This window comes from Lissotriton vulgaris, chromosome 5, assembly GCF_964263255.1.
Source record: "Lissotriton vulgaris chromosome 5, aLisVul1.2, whole genome shotgun sequence".
Taxonomy (NCBI): domain Eukaryota; kingdom Metazoa; phylum Chordata; class Amphibia; order Caudata; family Salamandridae; genus Lissotriton; species Lissotriton vulgaris.
Window position 1 is genome coordinate 781,406,147 of NC_141693.1, and position 20,696 is coordinate 781,426,842.

At 40.2% G+C, this 20,696-nt stretch overlaps 1 protein-coding gene across 1 annotated transcript in view; it reads right to left on the bottom strand.

Moving 5' to 3' along the window:
- The window catches only part of WNT8B (Wnt family member 8B), a 210,623-nt gene that overhangs the window by 56,555 nt on the left and 133,372 nt on the right, over positions 1-20,696 (bottom strand). Inside the window, exon 3 of the mRNA XM_086919501.1 lies at positions 3,880-4,005. Within this exon, the coding sequence (XP_086775627.1) occupies positions 3,880-4,005 (126 nt within the window). The remainder of the gene's footprint in view (positions 1-3,879; positions 4,006-20,696) is intronic.

Here is a 20,696-nt window from a genome sequence, read left to right on the forward strand (position 1 = left end):
ATTGTACGCTATTCCACTGTACACTTCTCCACTGTACGCTACTCCACTGTACCACACTCCACTCACTTCACTCCACTCTACAATCCTACACTCTACAACATTCTCCTCCACTCTACTGTACCACACTCCACTTAAATTCACTGCACTCAATGACAGTAAATTCTACGATTTCAAACACATTTATATTTACAAAAGCATTGTAATTTAATGAAAAACCAAAAGTTAAACTTTCGTTAGGAAAATGTTATTTACTCTCCTATAGAAACAAAACCTAAACTACACAAACATTACACATTCTCCACTTATAGTAATACCATTAAGTCATATTTTTTGCACCACCTTTACATTACTATAACTTTCCTTATTCTTTATCTACAAACCTTAAATTGCACCAAATATAAATATTCGAAACTCTTATACGTATACCGTGAATATATAATTCACGCAACAATTCAAATGATTATAGCTTGCGCACCTCCATACACAGTGAGTAGTGCATGGGAAAGGCGTGAGTTATATTTAATGTTGTGTGGCTATTGTGCGCAAGTTATAATAATTTGAAGGTGTTGAGTAAATTATATATTAAAGGTATAAGTTTATAATTTTTTATTTTGTCGTAGTTTAACATTGCTTTGTAGACAAAGACTAAATAAAGCTATAGGTATATAAGGGTGGTGTGCACATTGTACATTAAATGTATAGTTATAGATGTAAAATTCTTATTATCTGTGTAGTTTAAGTTTGGTTGGAATAAATAAAGGTTTTCTAACTATAACGAAAGATTTATCCTTCGGTTTTATTTATGTATATATATAGTTGTGTATATAATACTCGTCCCAAAAAGCCAGAAGGTTTTTTTCTTTAATACAAGATGTTGATCTAAAGTACATGATTGGATGTGTTACTTACCATCAAAATGTCACTTTTGGAACAAATCCATTTCCTTCTTATCCTCAAGCCTGATCTTGATATTATCATCCTAATATGATCGATTTTGATACATTTTTTCATTGACATATTCATAGTGAAATACTTGCCTTTCATACTGCCTTTGACAGTAACATTGGACTGGGAGCCCCCAATACGTAGTTTTGTCAACTTTGATGTCTTATCCTCTTCATCCCCCTTCAGTTTTAATTTGCCTTCAATTATTGAGATTCATTTTCAAGCCATCTTCATTCACATTGATAGACGGAAAGGAATTGTGGAACTTACCCTGTCTAACCTTTCAATCTCAGGGCCCACTACGTAACCCAAACTAACTAAAATATGTGATTGGGCCAAAGAATAAAATGTATAGTTTCCTTCTGTAATTTAACATACTTTTTGAAAACAGGGGCAGTTTTTGCCCAGAGCCATGACGTGTGGACCACGCTGGATTCATTGGTAGCATTACATAACATTAATTTGTGGGGTCCCAATCTCTCATGTCTAAATCAATCGTATTCTTACTATATCTTACAAACCTCAATTGGTGAGCCTTTTTCTTATTCGTGAAAGACAGCAACATTTGCTGACAGAAAAATTACACATCCACAAATTCAAGTGCAGTTGGTGGAGTCTTATTTCAAAAACATATCATAGTTTTCACTCACGTACAATTTAGTCAAATGAGCACTCCACACATGTATTTATTATCTTAAGTAGGTTTGCAAAGCTTCAATCACTTTATAAAAAACATTGCAGAGGGCTAGGGAATAAAATGACAAACACAACAATTGACATATCGGTGGAGTGAAATATTTTGCTGATCCACCAGTAGCCAATAACAGGACCAGATGGGCATAAGAGATTACACGCTGCACAGTTAACTGCACTTATTATGGCGCAAATTGTAAGTTATATGGAAAAGATTTGATTCAAAGCCCACTTGGCAAAACTGGTCCGAAGTGTCTGCCCAGTTTAAGGCAAGATCTGAGGGTGAGCAGAATGTAGAATAGAAGTTATACCTATCTATTTTCGGGTTGTCGGACCATAAATGTAGCTGAGGAGACAAGTTTTAAAAAGGTTCCTGAACCTCAAGACGTTCGCTACATGCTTTAAAGAGAGAGAAAAGAAGTTGGAGATGGTGCAACATTGCCTTTGAAGGGAGCTTCCCACCAAATCTTTTAAGCCTTCTAGGGTATATAATAAAGGTGGCTGATCCCAGGTACCTGGTAAGATGGTAATGGAGGAAATCTTGGGTGATGTAGTGTGGGGACAAGGCCAATGAAAAATCGGTGTACTAGACAACTGGACTTCAATTGGGATCTTCCCTTGAGCTTAATCCAGTGTTTTTTTTCTAGAAAGAGGGTGTAATATAGTCATGTTTTAGTCAAAATATGTGTCAGTTAGCATAGACACATACATTATTTACTTCAGGATTCAGATGTCAAAATATGCCACTTATCCCTTAAAACTAGCAAAGTAAATGTTGATTTTGTGTCATAAGTGCCTATGTCATTAATCAATTTGCCTATTCTTGTCTAAAGACTTGTTTAACCACATCATCTCTTTGTGGTCATTGTTAACACATTTAATCTTGGCTTATTAATATGAACAGGATATTTTACTATTCCAAGCAATTTTGTTTAAATTAGCATTGTTATCACAACTACCCCCACCACCAATCTTCATGGAGGCCCTGTTCTTTCTAGGTTCACGCTACCACTTTTCTTATAATATGTTATTGCATTTTTATCCTTCAAATTGGGCCTATATTTTTAGCCTCCTAAAAACAAGTAATCAGGGGGATAAGACTATAGATTTCATATCTCAGCTAGAACATAGTTAATTTCGTCATGCTCCCACAGGAGTCTTCTTCAGTTGTAAAGAAACAACAATATTACATTAGCAGCAGCCGGTTTATTTACCTACCTATTGTGTTCTAGATTAGCTTTAGAAGTAATAGATCATGAGTGCCTTAACGTTCTGGTACCATTTTCATATCAGCTAATGCATATACCAGGTTCAGAAATATATATTTGAAGTGTTGCGGCTTTGCTTGATGTCCAGATCGTCTTGGCTTACTGTGAGGCAATGCTGCATTGCCACTGACCCACAGATGCTTCTTTTAGATCATTGACAACTGAATGTTTGCCTTTTGGAGTGGGCTCCAGTTATTTCCTGTGTACTTCAGATCATTTTCCTTTCTGGCCAGTGTTATAAATGTATACAGTTGCTCAAACTGAGTATTGAAATGCAATAATATTGAAATGAGAGGTTAGCCTCTTCCTATGGATTTATCTTTTAGCATAGTAATTCTCTAACTCTAAAAATGAATACAGAACCTATGGCAGGATAATCTCAAGAAACTGAATATTTCTACACACAGTTGTACTCTAAACAATATGGCATTTAAAATTCAGAGTGATCTGAATAGTTGCCCTAATAGTAGACCACTGCAGCCTTTTCTGGCATTGATATTTAATTCAACTACCCTTGTTTAAACACACGTGTTGTCAGGTGTCTATAACTTCATTGAATGTTCACTTTCATAAGGTTTAGGTAATCATTGTCTAAAACTCTAGATACAAACCCAACTATAATCCTTGAAAGTGCCGTAGACAACCAGCAAATCAACAACCTACAAAGCATTTATATAAGGGGCTTAGAGGCATCAGTACCATTTTGACCAAGGGATTCCTTAATTTGTGTAAAGCTTTCCAATCACCTGTCTCTGGATTACACACATCCAGTTCAGTTTGGAAGAGGATGGACCGTTCCCTATTGGATCACAGAGCCTTATGTCCTTCGTTATACACTTCCATGCTCTAGTAGCAGGTACATCAATGTTATCCAAGGCTATAAATAGGTTATCATGTGATATTTACATTTTGCCACGATAATATTGGTAACCCGCAAATAAATCTGAGTTCCTGGCACAATCATTCTACTTACCCAGCTGTCCATTTCTAGAGTCGTCGCACCCACAGTTCTCGAAGTCCCCCAAGCTGCAGTTCCGGGTCAGAGTGTACATCACTCCTGCAGAGCTGATGGCATGGACAAAAGCTGTTTCTCGGTTTGCTGCAATTAAAATAGTAAAGAGGGAAAGTAGATTGAAATCTCCACAGTAAGCGACTGCTCTCCTCCATCATGTTCAGCAATCAGAGAAGACCCTGTGTCCCGTAGCAAACATTTAGAGTTCCTGGATGGAAGGAAATCTGAAAGCCTGTGGAACAGGTCGATCGTGGGCTCACAGAAACCTTCAGAAGAGCTTACATCATTGAGTTCATTTTTAAATAAACACCAGGTAGTTTTCCATCTAAAATTAAGGGATGGTTGTTTTTATTTTATATTATTACATCACACTGGGGATAGCACAGCCTGATAATGAACAGTGCTGGACTCGGATATATGACTCATGGTGGGGATCAGAGGTGAAGAACTGAATCATTGAGGAATTTAACTCTTAAATAAAAGTCCCTGTTAAGTAAATACTGGAACATGGGAACAAAATTATGTTTCTAAATGCTTTTGAATGTAAGAAATTGTAAATGAAACATTAAGTTCATGATGAAGTTAACTCTCTGTTTGAATTTTCTACCATTTCAAAATGTCACATTAACAAACAGCAAGCCTCTTGCTCCCTCTGGACACAAGACACTTCAATATTTATAACTGAGAAATAAAGTCATTATTTTAAATTGGAAACATTTAAATTGAAGAAAAATATTTCTATTAAACATTAGGCATCAATTTGTTTTGCGCATTCAACCAAGCCAATTACTCTTAATGTTTTATGAAGCATGGTTCTTCACTTTTAAAGTTTACAGACCACTGGGAGCAAAATGCCTACTGTTTGCAAATGCAACACATTGAAATAGGAGAACATTTAAATAATGAGTTTCATGGAATCCATATGAACATAAAGTTAACTCTTCAGATGCATTTTTTCCCATCTCAAAGTGTCGCTTTTACAGACAGTATGCATCTTGCTCCTAGTGGCAGAAGAGTCATTTATTTAAATGGGTGAAATTTAAAGGGCAGAAAATGATTCCATGTTATGAACATGTTTGCAGATAATTGTTTTGCACTTTGAATTTCTCCGATTTAAAAAAATCATAGAATTTTTGTATTGTGCATGTTACTGTGCCAAAAATGGCAAAAGGTATGTCCTGTGCCATAAGTACATACCACACAGGCTCTCATTTACCCATGCCCATTAATACGCACACATGTTCATAAAACCCAACCGACCATGCTCTCACTGAAACACATAGCAGCCCAGTCATAGTATCCCAAGTCAAAGCATTTTGTTCAAACCATACCAGGGTTGGATTGGGACCACAATTAGGCCCGGCCAGCCCCAAAAAAGTGGCCCATGTTCGCAGATCGCAACATTTTACGATCAAGGAGCTAAGTGTTGGCCATCATTTGCTTTAATGGCATAGACCCAGACTGCCTTTTTACACTTGTCCTGGGCTTTTAGATATTTATTTTTTATAATACTACAGAGAGGTCCTCCAATGATCAGAGAATGATGAAAGGTCTATTTGTTTTTGTTGTTGTTTTTTTACTGCTAACGTCTCAAGTAAGTTCCAATAACGGGAAAGATGCTAGTGTGAAAATGCAAATAAAAAAGAGTGTCACTTTACTTGCAGTTTTATATAGCACAAAATTAGCCCAGAGTCATTGAAGGCTTGCATTAGCACCAAACAACATTACAGAGAGTCAAATTAATTTTTTTGGCTCCTGTAATTTAAGTAATTTACCCAGAATCACAGGATGTTGAGCTGACGCTGGGACTCAGACCTGGTTTCCCAGGTATAGTCAGCTAATGCCACAATATCTCTCTGTTGATTGTCCCAACTGATTTATGGCAGGCAAAGGAGATCAGCAGAGACTAATTATTCTCCCTGTTCCATCCAGGGGAGGGAGACACAAATAACTGAAGAGCCCCCTTGCTGGCTCTCACCAACTCCCCACCACCCACTCCAGTCCTCTCCCCTGCCCCAGTCCCCTGCAAAGCAAGTGCTAGTGGCTTCCATCAGAAGCTCTTTAGGGCCTCTGTCACACCTGGACCCACCCAACATGGTGGGGCCATAAATGTCAGGGCTAACACTTGTGTTCTGTAGTACTGCTTTTATATAAAAGTATGGTTACAAAACGTTATTGTCTCCCCAAAATATGTCCCAGTTCTGCCACATATATAAAACTCACTTGAAGAGTGTACATTTACATAATATAAATGAAGGATATCAGATCTTCGATAAATGAAGCGCATTACTGTTTATTGTTATTAGTACTTAGTGCTGCACGTTTTTCCTTTGCAGGACTGCTACATTCCCCTGTTCCCTGTGAATAACCGGGCTCCATCTTTGTGAAGCAGGCAAAGGTTTAAGTGTTTATATTACAATTAGTGGCAATTATTAGATTTTAGGGGCCGATTACGATGGCGGGAAGTCCGCCACCGTTGGGTGAGGACCGCCGGCCAAGCGGTGGCGAACTTCCCGCAATCACTCAGAATATTCCCACCGACAAATTAGGATGGCGGTGGGAATGGGAAAGTACCACGGCCGTCCGCCGTGGTCCCGCAAGGCGGGCCTTTTCCGCCCGCCTTGCGGGACCAGGCACAATGGGGCTATGGCGGCGGTGCTGTGCAGGCACCGCCGTGGGCATTAGGATGCCTGTCTTTTTTGGCGGCTATGCCGCTGCAAAAAGACAGGCAGTGAATGCCTTTGGGGGCCCGTTGCGGGCCCCCCAGAGGGTTGAGGGTGCGTGCTGCACATGGGGGGTACCTATGATACCCCACTGCATTTGCATGTACATGTACAAGGTGGCAGGCACTCCACGGTGCCTGTCACGTTGTACATGCAAAAGCATAACATGTTTTTAACATTCTGGCGGGTGCTGCTACCCGCCTCTATGTTAAAATACAGGATGCGCCCCCCAGTGTGATGGGCGCAACCTAATTCGTATGGCGGGACAGCCGTACCTATGGCCGGCGGTCCCTTTTGCATCTGCGATGGCGGGCAGACGATCGTAATCGCCCCCTTAGAGCGGAAATTCCACTTGTTTTCTTTCCTACCGTAACTCAACTCGTGCATATGCATACCTGATTATGGAAAGGTGCCTCTTTCGTCATAATGCCTCATGCCACATTCATGATATGTATGCAACCTATGACCTTGCAATTAACTATGTCTGCCTCATCTGGCCTGTAGTCCCGTGATCCCATCCCAGCTCCATAAATCTACACTCCAAGAACTGGCTGGAAGTCAAGGATGGTATCTCCTTGGTTCTCCAAAGTCTTTTGGAGCAAACATAAGCTTCATGAAATAAACTTCCCTCTAAGAGCTTCTCTAGTCTCTATCCGAATTCTCCACTCCTGCACAAAGGCTTCTGCTGTCCTACTTTGCTTCTCAGGCACTCCCACTCCCACTCCAGGATGCTCCTTTTGCAGTCAGAGGTCCTCGAGTCTGGAATGAATGAAGCAATCACTGCCCACGCTTCTTAAAGTGACCGGGTAGCATTGATGAAGCTGCAGTGACTTATGCTTGTAAAGGAAATGTGAACATCTTCCTTCTAGCAGTCGCAAACCTACATTCATCCGGGCAGACAGTTAATCCAAAACACCAATGACCTCCTTTTCTTGCACAACAAGTAAACACAATTTAATGTTATCTCGCAAAGAAGATAATCCAGACTAGGAGTCAATGCAAGGTAGTACGTACAAGCAAAACATCACAAGGATACTTCTGCCTCATACGGTGGATGTATACAGTCTTACCTCTGTTTTCAGATGAATAATCTGAATGACTGGTGAAGCAAAGGGCAGTCCAGAAAGGGCAGTAAAATAAGTGCACACCAGCACCACATATACAGGTATACTCATGACTACATTCCTATCTATTATTGGTCATACACTGGTTATGCACTACAGCCATAGCTGTGGCACAACTTACTACACAGCAATATACAGCTTTATACATTAGCGCACAGCAATAAACTGTACGCTCTGGTACACAGTAGTGTGTAGCTTAGTCTGTGAGATTAGGGTGGGTGAATAGGACATTTCTCAACTGAATAGCAGAATGCCGAAGGGTGGAGGGATGACCAAGGTTTGGGTTACACTCTTTGCATGAGGAACAGGTTCAATACTTATTAGAACGGTCTCTGTTTAAGATCCTTTAAGAAAAATAAAACAAATTAAAACCTTTCAGTCAAAGGAAGACAATGAGAAAAACCAACAAAGGAATAGAAAACACGGCCCAGGGCCCCCAGACCCAACTCTCAAGCCATGGATGCGTTAATCGGGGGAATGGGTGTCACACCCAAAACACCCCCCCCCCCCTGAAGCTTCGCCTCTGCTGATACATTGCACTTTCTAATTCAGTACTCATGTTCATTGCACCCTGGTACACAGCACTCTTCAAAACAGCATACTTGTGCACTACGCTCTGGTGCACTGAGCCCTCAGTTCTACGCACATTCACATGTTTCTTGAGTGAACTGAGGGTCATTTTGCAATTACAATGGACTGGCAACAAGAAAAACCACAGCGCGCACCTCGGTCCGTTATTCAACTATAACCATACCCATGACTAAATAATGGGTGTAAGTTAGATGCAGGTATTTAGTTTCCCAGTTCCTACTTACACAACTTGTATCATCAAGCAATTTTATTCACCTTCTTAATAGCATAGGTAAGGCAACAACAAAAATTTCATTTTATATATTTTGTTTATTTTTCTTTTTTTAAAGTATATCAAAAGATATATATATATATATTTTTTTAATTTTTTTTATTATATATTTTCCTTTTTTAAATCATTTTTTGTATATACATCAAGTTCATAAATATCATTCTCAATTCAGTTCAATTTAAAATTGAAGTACACAGTACCATGATCTTCACAGAGTTGTTAGAATTTCAATCATTTATATAAAGCAAAAACAATATATCCCTGCCATTCACACATCACCCAACAATCACACTGACACATTCATACATTCTCCACATTTATTCCAATCCTAGCAAAAGGCTGATTCTAAGGTTAAAGTGACACAGATGTCATTTGTGTCTTGTCAAATGTGGAGAATGTATGAATGTGTCAGTGTGATTGTTGGGTGATGTGTGAATGGCAGGGATATATTGTTTTTGCTTTATATAAATGATTGAAATTCTAACAACTCTGTGAAGATCATGGTACTGTGTACTTCAATTTTAAATTGAACTGAATTGAGAATGATATTTATGAACTTGATGTATATACAAAAAATGATTTAAAAAAGGAAAATATATTAAAAAAATATATATATATATATATCTTTTGATACACTTTTAAAAAAAAGAAAAATAAACAAAATATATAAAATGAAATTGTTGTCGTTGCCTTACCTATGCTATTAAGAAGGTGAATAAAATTGCTTGATGATACAAGTTGTGTAAGTAGGAACTGGCCAAGGGGGGATTTTTGTATGCTCATATTGTCGATTTTCTCTCTTTCCCCTGGTCATTAATCTAAACATAGAGAGGGTCCCATTTTTCATGTGACGGTATTTAGTTTCCCAAAATATCAAATTAATGAACATGAATTTGTTATCAATAGGCTTTCTTTTTATGTCCTGCACACCACTCCACTTATTGCTCAAATTCACTCAACATTTATTGATGAAAATTGTCCATGAGAGCCTATTCACATTTTAGTCTGTAAAGGTCATTCTAGTTTCAGAATCCAATATAAGATTGCCATTGTACCAGTTGGAACTTCAAATCCACTTTGTTGATTCATCAGAACTGCCAAATAGCCTTTTTGTAGTTGCATTTTTCCAACATGTTTCGACCTACTGATGGCGAGTATATTGGGCAATCGGCACTTCCTCAGGGCTCAAGTAACAGAGTAGAATGTAATGGCATAGTTTTAAAAGTGACAAAAATTGTTGCGGTATTGAAGCTCAGCAACAAGTATTCTCTGATATCCACCTATCGAGAATATCAAACAAAGTGTCCATGTCTCTTTAAATAGGATTTTTGTACCAAAGAAATCCATATTTCTTATAGTTCTGACAAAACATAACATCCCTAAGAGTTGCAATAGCAAAAAATGTAATCAGTGTTTGGAAACTGTTATAAATTCTCTCTAATCTCTCTCATATATCTTAATTACCAGTGCCATAGTACTCTACGACCCCTTCACAAACAGTTGTTTTGACTAATGATAGGAGTAAACTTAGTGGATGTTTAGACCCTAAGACCTTCCACATAAAGATAATCAGTATAGATATTCATACTATTGAAGTGTTTATCCTAAAGCCTCAGAGAGTGCTCAGATACTGCAAGCTCCTAGAGAGCTGGCCCTGATTATGATAGGGCCACACATCCTGTTTTGGGCACAAGCTCTTGTTTGTGCCCGAAGCAATTTCACAATTTGGTTGCAATATAGTCTAAATCAAGAGTTTTTGCACCCACGGTTTGCAGCAGGTGAAATCTGCTTAAATTGTGGGAGCAAATGGTGGACATGCCCTGTTGGGCACACTTTGGTCTACATAATAAAATGTGTTAATTCCCTTTCCAAGTTGCTCAACTTATAACTAAAAGCTTACCTTTCACTGTCACAAATTTACAAGTGTGTAATTTGCATCCAGTGTTTGTGACCCCTTCATCATTGGCCCTTAAATGACATATGCTAGAGGCTGGTGGGCACAGAAAACCAGACCACGTGCTAAGGGCTCATTTGATAATCGTTTGTGATGTTGTAGAACTAAATGCGTTCTAGATTCAACAGTCAAATTCCCGGGGAAGCAAAACAGTGCAGATGAGAAGCAACATTCTCCAATCTACAATACAGCTTTTGACTAAGCATACTGGAACCAGAATTTATAGTTCAACAAGCTTGTGATGCCAAGCCCTGGTAATTTGTGATTTAAGAATTTGACATCAGCCTTCATTCATGTCAACCTTTAATTACTACGGTCCACCTTAATAGATAACAGACTAGACCAGTCTTTAACTTACCATTTAATTAAGATCCATTCTCAACTTGGAGTGGTGATAAGATTTGGGCCAACAGACTTATTCAAGATATCAAGGTGGTAGCTCACGTGTCCTCTGCACCCCCACTCTTTAATTTATGAATCACCAAATCAAATGAAAAATTATGTGGGTGCTGGTCTGTACATACCCAAAATACAGAATATGCTATTGTCCCCTTTGCTGTAGTCGAAGAAGGCTGATGCCTCTCTCTAATAAGGTCAATGGTCATCAAAGACTTATTAACCACTATGAACAATTTTAGTTCATCCATGTACTTTAAAAAATAACACAATAACATGAATCGTTCACAGAAAATTAAAAAAACAAAAGCAATATATGTTGGCCTAAAAGGCTAAATAATTGTTTAATACATGTTAATTCTGTTTTAAATGTGGGTCTAGAACAGAGGTCTTCAAACTTTTGTAGGTTGAGCCCCCCAGCTGAATTTTTTAGATGCTGGGCCCCCCCACCACCTGAAAAAATTTCTGGAATGTGGGACACTACATAATCGACTGCCACACGCATATCACGAGCCATAACCGTCAAATAATGTTTTACACAACAAGAATGTTTAGTAAACTACAGGTTTGTGAGTGGCTGTGGTGAAATGACAGAGGCTTATTATACAGTTCAAAACACAATTTTCCAAGATAAAATGTGTGCAAATTGTTTTTACTAGGATTCTTTTTTCCACACATGACAAATTAATAATAACACCACCACATAAATGTGACGGGTGTGCATGTTTTTCACCACAGACGGTCAATCTGTGGATGGATTTTTGCTACTGCCATCCTCAGGTTGTGCTCCACATCTAGTCTTAAACGGTACTCAGTCTTTAATACCGCAAGTGCTGAGAACCCATTCTCACATAAATAGGACGAGCTGAAAGGCATTAGAGTTTTGATAGCAGTTTTTCTCAAAGCTGAATACTCTGCAGACATTTTCAGCCAAAACGGTGACTATAAGGGAGATAGTGTTATCAGATTTTTCAAGCACTCCCTAGCTCAGTCACGAGAAACAATTCTTCTTTAGAAAGCATTAACAATAGTGAATAGTGTGAGTGCACCGGGAATAGTGTGACTGCACCGGGATTAGTGTGAGGGCGTTGTGATCTCTGTGTGTGCAGGGTGAGCGTGAAAGTGAAGGGCGAGAATGAGGAGCGAGTTGTCTGAATGCAGGATGCATTCCCAGACACTTGAAGTAACTCAGCATGTTGTGGACGGCGGCGTAGGGTTTCAGATAAAAGTTAAACTTTTGTTATAATGGCATTAACCAGGTATCAGGGTGGATGAAATAAATGTGCTGATCTTGCAATAAACTTCCAGTTTTATAAGGTTGCCAGCTCATTATTTTGATGTCCCAGGAGGTACAAAAATGAGCAGTCACCTAAAGATGCATTGCCAGCACTTGTCTGTGCATACTTTGAACCTCAAATATAAATAGAAAGCACTTTTTCTTGTGTTCTATGGTTTCCTGAATGATCCATGATTGATGATCAAAGGGAACAAAGGCAAAAAAGTCATATTACAAATGGAGACATACTTCTTTATTTATAACCATATTTAGTGACAGGACCAGCAATTTATAGGCTGTTTAAACAACACAACTTGAAGCCCTTTTGGCCCTCTGGGCGTTGTGCGCCTGCCTGTGTACTTTTAAAAGAAACGTTGTCACACTTTCTGCAAAGAGCTAAGCCTCCCAGGACGGGGTTAAATTGGTAGAGCACATAGCTGCCATGGTTTCAGATTGCTATGTGTGACATTTTCATAATTTGAGTTTAATTATGAGTGACATTTCAACGACTGAGAGTGACACTTTCTCGGGAGCAAAAATCTAGCAATGAAGATGGGAGAAACATATAAATATCAGAAATTACATCCATTTGAGCAACAATAAACTCTAAGAAGATCTTACAACTGCTAGAAAGCACCAGAAATGGAACAATGCTAATCTGAAACACACTGCGTGACTGCAGTTCTCAGTAACCAAGGACAGGCATGCACTTACTGCTCAGAAGATGATCTAATCATTCATGACCATGCACTAGCCTAAAAAGCACATTTTATAGCATTGGTCAGCTTGTTATTGAAACTACCCTCACAACCCTATCCCTCCTGCATCTCTCCCACCCCAGAGAACAATTACTATAGCCAGATATACAACACAATAACCAACATACCCTAAAACATGCCTGTCCTGTTGGTGTAACTTATGCTTGTTGGTAGTACGAGGTGACTGAGTAATTAATACATATTTTGTTGTGAATTAGAGTTCAAAATGATGGAATTCTAAAAATGTTAGACTATGATTTAAGCATTACTAAGGTGTGTGGAACAGAAGCAGTCTTCGGAGGGCTTCAATCTATCACGTTTTTTTCCTTCATACTGTCTTCTGCATTTTCTCATTTTGTACACTTTCATTCTTTCTCTCTCAACATGTCTCTGAATGTATCGATAAGCACATCATGTCTAACTGTTGTAAAACTCTACAGAAACAGTTGGTAAAATGAAATAGAATGGTCTTCAGGAATACAATATAGAGTAAACCATCTAAAATGTAAGCTTGGCGCAGCGTGGGTGTTGTGGATTGCCTTCATTTAGGGTGCTAGGTTTTCTTAAGCAATCGTTTAGCACTCATAGAGAACTTCCACTGCCAGTCACAGTAGCCACTCTGCTGGTTTTGATGCAGAGTGGACTGGCCTCCGTGGACGACAATCTGCTCTCTGAGTCACACCGGCAGCCTGGGACCGAAATTGTGTTTGAGGGCTGGAGGGAGCGTTCCATCAACTGCCAGGAGGCCCTTTGGTAATTGCAACAGTAAGGGGAAAAACATCCTGCCAACACCACTCAAGTTTAAAAGCAGGGGCAGCCTTAGTAAGGCAGCCCGGTAAAAACAAAGTGGCCAGTTTTCGCCTGTAATGTCTACACTACTAGTGCATAGTAGTGACTGGGGTGCCTTGCCAGCTTTTACACGGAAGGCTAGACATCACCAGATCAGCGTGGAGGCTGAAGCCAGGGCCCTGTTCGGATAATAATCTGAAAGCCTGTGAGGCGGCGCAGACATGAGGCTTGATTGATAACAAATTTTGAACCGGGCAGGGCTTGAACTGAAATGCTTCAGCTGCAGTGGGAGGCAAGGAGTCTCCTCTTAAACCAAAGGCAAAGGAACAGGACTGTCTCTTCCTTTGCTTTCAGTTTTAGCAGAGGAGACTTCTCGCCTCCCACTGCAGCTGAAGCTTCAGCTCGAACAATTAACCTCCTCCTGGGAAGGTGATTAACAGACAGAAGCATGGGCTGGTCAGCCCGATGATTTCCCCTCCCTCCCCTCTACCAGAGTTCTCTAGTGAAAGACAACAAAGGTAAGATTTTCGCGTGGAGTGCGCACCCCCCCTGAGTTGGTGTTGCGCCCCCCTTTGGGGGCGCGCCCTACAGTTTGAAGAACTCTGGTCTAGAATATGAACGATGGTTACGCTGAAGTACGTTACTGACACAAAGACACCATAGATCCTCTCATGGCAAGGGGGAACTACTCAGCTCTGTCCAAGATACAGGCAGAAAAACCATTGAATCAATTCTACAGAACTTTGAGCTTAAGAGTGTTCAAATTGTGCTTTAAACCACAGGGTTCTCTGGAAGTACCCATGCATCTATTCACAATATTGAGATGTATTGATTTATTTCAAGACTATTAGCGATAACGTTGTTTCGATATGCATAGGGAAATGTTTATTGGCTACATTGAAGCTAAAATGAAAGTTGCACATTCATCAATATAGATTTTACTTTGGTTTAATACAGAGGATAATTTAATTCCACACAAAGAGAGCTGAAACAAGAAAAAACATTTAAATTAGTGAATAATAAAAACATCGTGGCTACATCATTCCAAAAGGGTGGAATATAATAAGAATGGATTAAATAATATTTTTCTGAATGAGAAATGCTGAAAGAGATGTGAGGGATCCATAATAAATACACAGTAAGAGCATAACATTAATTAAATAGTACCCAAAGATTCGAAAAAGATTTATTTTGAGAAAGGTATTGTTTTTATTTTTTATTTTATTTTATTGTCATTTATGTCCGCAAACAACCATGCCTCTTCATTTACAAAATAAATTTCAGCATCATTCCAAATATAATAATAATTCAATAATACATTAATTCATAACCAATTAACAAAAGGAGACCAAAGTTTCTGCCCAAATAGCTTTTTCCTAATTCCTTTTGCTTTATACGCAGCAGTCTCTAAATAAAATGTGGAAAGTAATCTAGATTGCCAGTTATTAAATACTGGTGGTTCTGCATCTAGCCATGGAGTTGTTACACACAAACGAAAAATTGACATACAAATAAATAAAAATCCCTCCTCTGCTGCCGTCCTGTTTCTGATTGGATTTGTCTGGAGGCCCATAATAATCATTTCCGCTGATAAGTGAACCTGTATCCCCAAACTAACATTCAAAAAATATTCAACATCACTAATAAATTGATTCAATTTAGGACACAAAAAAAATATGAATAGCATCTGTTGCAATAAGACCACATTGATTACATTTGTCCCCTTTTGCAGATTTCCATTTTGCCAATTTTGCCGGAGTATAATATAAATCAAATAGGGACATAAAGTGTTGACTTTTTAATTGGCCATTAAATATAACTTTCCTCGATAATTCAATTACTCTGACCAAGTCTATTCTATCAATTGCAAGTTTTCTTTGCCATTTATCCTCCCAAGCATCCAGATCATCATCTAACTTGTTAACCAGAAATTGATAGATTGGACCAATGTTAGCTCTTATTCTGATTGCTTCTATGATGCCAACTTTATCGATAATTATTTGATTTTGTGTTTTTCTTTGATCCAAAAAGCTTCGTAATTGAAGGTATTTAAAAAATTCTATTCTAGCCAAATTATATTTCTGCTGCAAAAAAAGAAAAGAAGCTATCTGATTTCCCTGAAATAGATCTCCTTATATGTGTATCCCTGCTGAGTACCAACTGGCCATCACCTGATCCCTAAAGATATCCGGTAATAAGGAACAGCTATTAAGAGGTGTATAATAATTCAAGTTTGAACTCAAACCTAATCTAACTTTAACTTACATCCAAATTCCAAAAGCAGCCCACAGAATTTTAAATTTCGTCTTTTTATAATAGCTGGACTCAATTTCTCGCACTAGACATTGCTTAGCCTCTTTACCAAATACCATCTCATAAATTGACTGGCTAGCCGCTTCTTCTATTATAGCATCATGAAAAATCCAAACACCCATATATTTCAATAGTGCAGCCCAGTAATACAAGCGGAAACTGGGGATCCCCCAGCCCCCTCTCTCTCTAGGTAATATGCACCATTTTATCACTCTCCTGGATCTACGATAACTCCAGAAAAACCTGGAGCACATTCTATCGGCCTTAACAAAAAAAGATGTGCGAAAGAGGAGAGGGATTGTACGAAATAGGTACAGAAATTTTGGAAAAATTAACATTTTTAAAACATTGCTCTGCCTTTACAGCAATAAATGAAGATTGTTCAGCCTTTCCAAAGTTGTATTTGCCGAGCCTAGTATAGGGTCTGTGTTTAACCGCACTATATCCTTGATTTTTGCAGAGATTTTAATACCCAGATATAAGGCTTCGGATGCGAAACTCAAATCCTTTGGGCGTCCAGCGTCTGAATGAATTAACTGGGTTTTAGAGATATTTAATTTATAGCCCGAATACCCACCAAATTTTGCGGCAGCTTCCACTATTTTTGGCAAAGAGGCCTTAATGTCCGATGTTACAATGGCAATGGCGTCCGCATAAGCGAACACTTTATACTCTACCCGATGTATCTGGACTGGAATAATTCCTGCGTCCCCTTCTAGTTTATTTAAAAAAGGTTCAATGTATAAAGCAAATAGCAAGGGGGAACAAGGGCATCTTTGCCTCGTCCCCCGTGTTATTACATTTTTCGAGAGATTCCCAGCAATACGAATTGACGCCTTCGGTTTAATATATAATTTGATATTTTGATATTTATGGGTATTTGTAAAGCGCAAGCGTTCGCTCCCAGGGGAGCATCATGGCGCTGGGCGAGTTACGGAGGAATAACTGAGGAAGTGTGGTGAATGAAAGATAAAGCTAAATGGCAGCCAGGACAGAGGAGTCTGGTAGTTTGTAGACCCATGTCTTGAGAAGTTTTCTGAAGTTGTTCTCATTGTTAATGGCTCTAAGGTCGGCGGGTAAGGTGTTCCAGGCTTTAGCTGCCAGAACATTAAAAGATTTTCCTCCTCTGGTCTTATATTTAAATCTGGGAATTTGAACAAGGTTAGTCCCAGAAGATCTCAAGCAGCGCAAAGGGTTATAGCGCTTGAAGCGGTTTACAAAGTAACGGGGTCCTGTGTTTTGCATGGTTTTGTGGACTGTAAGAAGCAGTTTGAAAAAGATTCTTTTGTGCAGTGGCATCCAGTGAAGTGAATTCAGGGCTGCAGATGCAGATGACCTTCTGGGGAGTTGTAGAACCAGTCGAGCTGCAGCATGTTGTAAGCTCTGCAACTTCCTGAGGGTAGATTTTTTCACCCCGGCCATGAGGCCGTTGCAGTAGTCAAGTCGGGAAAGTAAAAGGGCTACCGCGACTGACTTTCTGGCTGCAATTGGGAGGAAATCAAAAAATTTCCTCAGGGATTTTATTAGTCCGAAGCATCGACCGGCAGTGATCTTAACGTGGTCGTCAAAAGTAAGGGAAGAGTCAAATTGTACGCCCAGATTTCTAGCTGATGTAACTGCACTAGGAGCGGCCTCGGATCCTGTGGGCCACCAATCTTTAGGGGAAAATGAAGGATTCTTGCCTATTGGGATGATCTCTGTCTTTGCGCTATTGCATCTAAGATGATTAGTGTTTAGCCATTCAAAGACATCAGAGAGGCAGTTTTTAAAGCGGAGCTCTGCGTCCGTACGCTGTTTGTCAATGGTGACGACCAATTGAGTGTCGTCAGCGTAGGACGTGACCAGGATCCCATGTGATTCTATCACAGCTAAGAGGGGTGCCATGTAGATATTAAAAAATAGGGGGCTCAATATGGACCCCTGGGGCACTCCAGATGTAATTGGCTTTTCGCAAGAAAGGTGTGGTCCTAGTGCCACAGTCTGGGACCTATTTGATAGGAATGATGAAATCCAGGCCAGGGCTGAGTCTGTCACGCCAATCTCTCGCATTCGATTGATTAGAATAACATGCGAGATGGTGTCGAATGCCGCTGTGAGATCCAACAGGATGAGGACAGCTTGCTTGCCCTCATCCTGCAGGAATTTAATAGAATCAGCAAGCTCGATCAAAGCTGTTTCGGTGGAGTGACCGGAGCGGAAGCCCGATTGCTGTGGGTGCAAGATGTTATGGGCTTCTGTGAAGGTTTTAAGCTCCTCATGCACTAGATGCTCCGCCTCAATCGCTTTAATAAATTCCCCCGAAAATCCCTTCCATACTAAAGTAGACCATAAAAAATTCCAGGAAGCCCTGTCAAATGCTTTTTCCGCATCTAACAGGGCAACCGCAACAGGAGAATTAGTAGCTTGAGACCAATCCAAAAGAGAAATGATTCTTTTAACATGGTCTATAGTATCACGTTTAGAAATAAAACCAAAAAAAGTTACAACCTTTTGCCTGTCTTTTTTTATCAGGTCTAGCAAGCCCAAAGAATGGTCAGACATTGAATAAAAGTTATCGAGAATATCTTGAGACCCGGTCAAATCCTATAAGGGAGCAACCTCATTTAGTGCCAATGGTGTGGCGTGGCGTGGCCTGCCGGATGGTTTCTCGGCTTGTGCTCTTCCGACTGCTCGGAGCCCCGGTGTGGTGGCTCCCGACTGTTTTTGTGCGAGTACATTGGCAAGTGGCTCACGGGCGTGGTGGTGCGTGGAGCAGTATGCCTCCGAAGTTGAACACCGGAAGCGTGAGACCCAAGACGAATCCTGCTCCGAGTGAAGTCGACGAAAATGGGGAGGACAGCGAGCTCGGAGAGACGGGAGAAGGCGAGAAAGTAACTGAACAGTCTCCCGCAGGTAGCAGCAAAAAGAAGGGGGGTGAGCATTCAGTGAAGGCAAGCGCAGCTGCGCAGTCTATTAAATAGGGGACTCAAACTCTCCCTGAACTGTTTGAAAAGCAAGCATCTAAGAATTTATTTATTTAATTTTTTTTTGCAATTTATTGAGCGCACAACTACCCTAAGTTGTCTCGGCGCTATTGAGGAGAGATCCGTGCTGAGAGAAAGGTAGCCTAAGCTTGATCAAAAAGCCAAGTCTTTAGATGCTTACGAAATGTCAACAGTGAAGGGCTCTTTTTTATGTGGAAAGGACAGTGAAGCGTCTGTCTCCCCAGTTTGCCTTTTTCGTGCGGGGGACTGGCAGTAGATGAGCTGAAGAAGAACGTAGAGTTCTAGTTGGCATGTATGTGTATAAGGCTTTTTTCAGGTATTGCAGCCCTATATTATTCATAGCCTTATAGGTGATGCACAGAGCCTTAAATTTTGTACGGCTTCGAAATGGAAGCCAGTGTAGTTGTCGAGCAATGGGGGAAATTGATGCAAATTTAGGTGTCCGGGTCAGAATTCTAGCAGCGGCGTTTTGGATTAACTGCATCTTACTCATGACTCGCTCCTGAGCGTTTAGCAATAGTCCGTTGCAGTAATCCATTTTAGATAGTACTAACGTGCACATAAGGGTCTTGCCTGCATAAAGCGGGAGAAACGGCAGAAGTTTTCCTGATCATTCGGAGGGTATAGAAGGATGACGAGACCACTGCGTTTGCGTGACTCATAAACGACAGCTTCTCATCAAATAGAACCCCTAAATTTCTGACCTTTTTTACTGGGATTGGGGGAGAACCCAGATCTAACTGCCACCAAGTGGAAGACCAAGATGGAGTCAACCGGCCAAAGATCAGGACCTCAGTCTTTTCCGAATTCAACTTTAAACAATTGTGGTCCATCCAAGTACTGATTGCCATCATTCCATCTTGAAAATTTGCTGCTACTGCTTCTCCATTGTTATGGATGGCTAATGCACAATTACAGCCACAGCAGATAAGTAGCGAAATTGTAGCACTGGCTGGAAACAAACAAACTGGCTTTATTTCCCCTTCCAGAGATACTGTATTAATGGTTTCTGCAGTTGAGTTGATAAATGCACCCTTGGATAGTACTCAGAAAGAGAAAAGTATCCATGGTGAAGTATCCCTAAGAGAGGGTATGTGGGAGATGGAGTCCTTGAGAACATTGAGAACGTTCCTCTAGACGGTATTACCGGCAGCCTGGATAACCTTATCTAGGAGATAGATAGGGCCTGCGTCAGAGTCAGTGCAGTGATCTCACACATTTCGGACATACAGTCCACTGAACTCCGGCTGCGTCGGTTTCTTCAGCCGCGGGCTGGCGCTGCATCGTTTTATTTGCTACGCGAATAAATCATACATTCACCCTCAGTCAAGAGATCTCGGTTAAATCCATCATTCTTTTGCTCACCATGCCGCCCCAGTTAAGACCCAGCCATATGCAAATCAGTCTTGACCCTGTGCCTCATGGGAACAGTCCAGACCAAACTGCCAAGCCAGATTCTCCCTGAACTGGAAACAAGCATCCTGGGACCGGTTTCTGGGTATTACCCACCATCAGCCAGGCTAGCTTGAAGCCAGTGGCACAGTGAGCAAGAGACCCATGTCTGGGCATACCCATCCAACTTAGGGTGAAAAGTGCTAG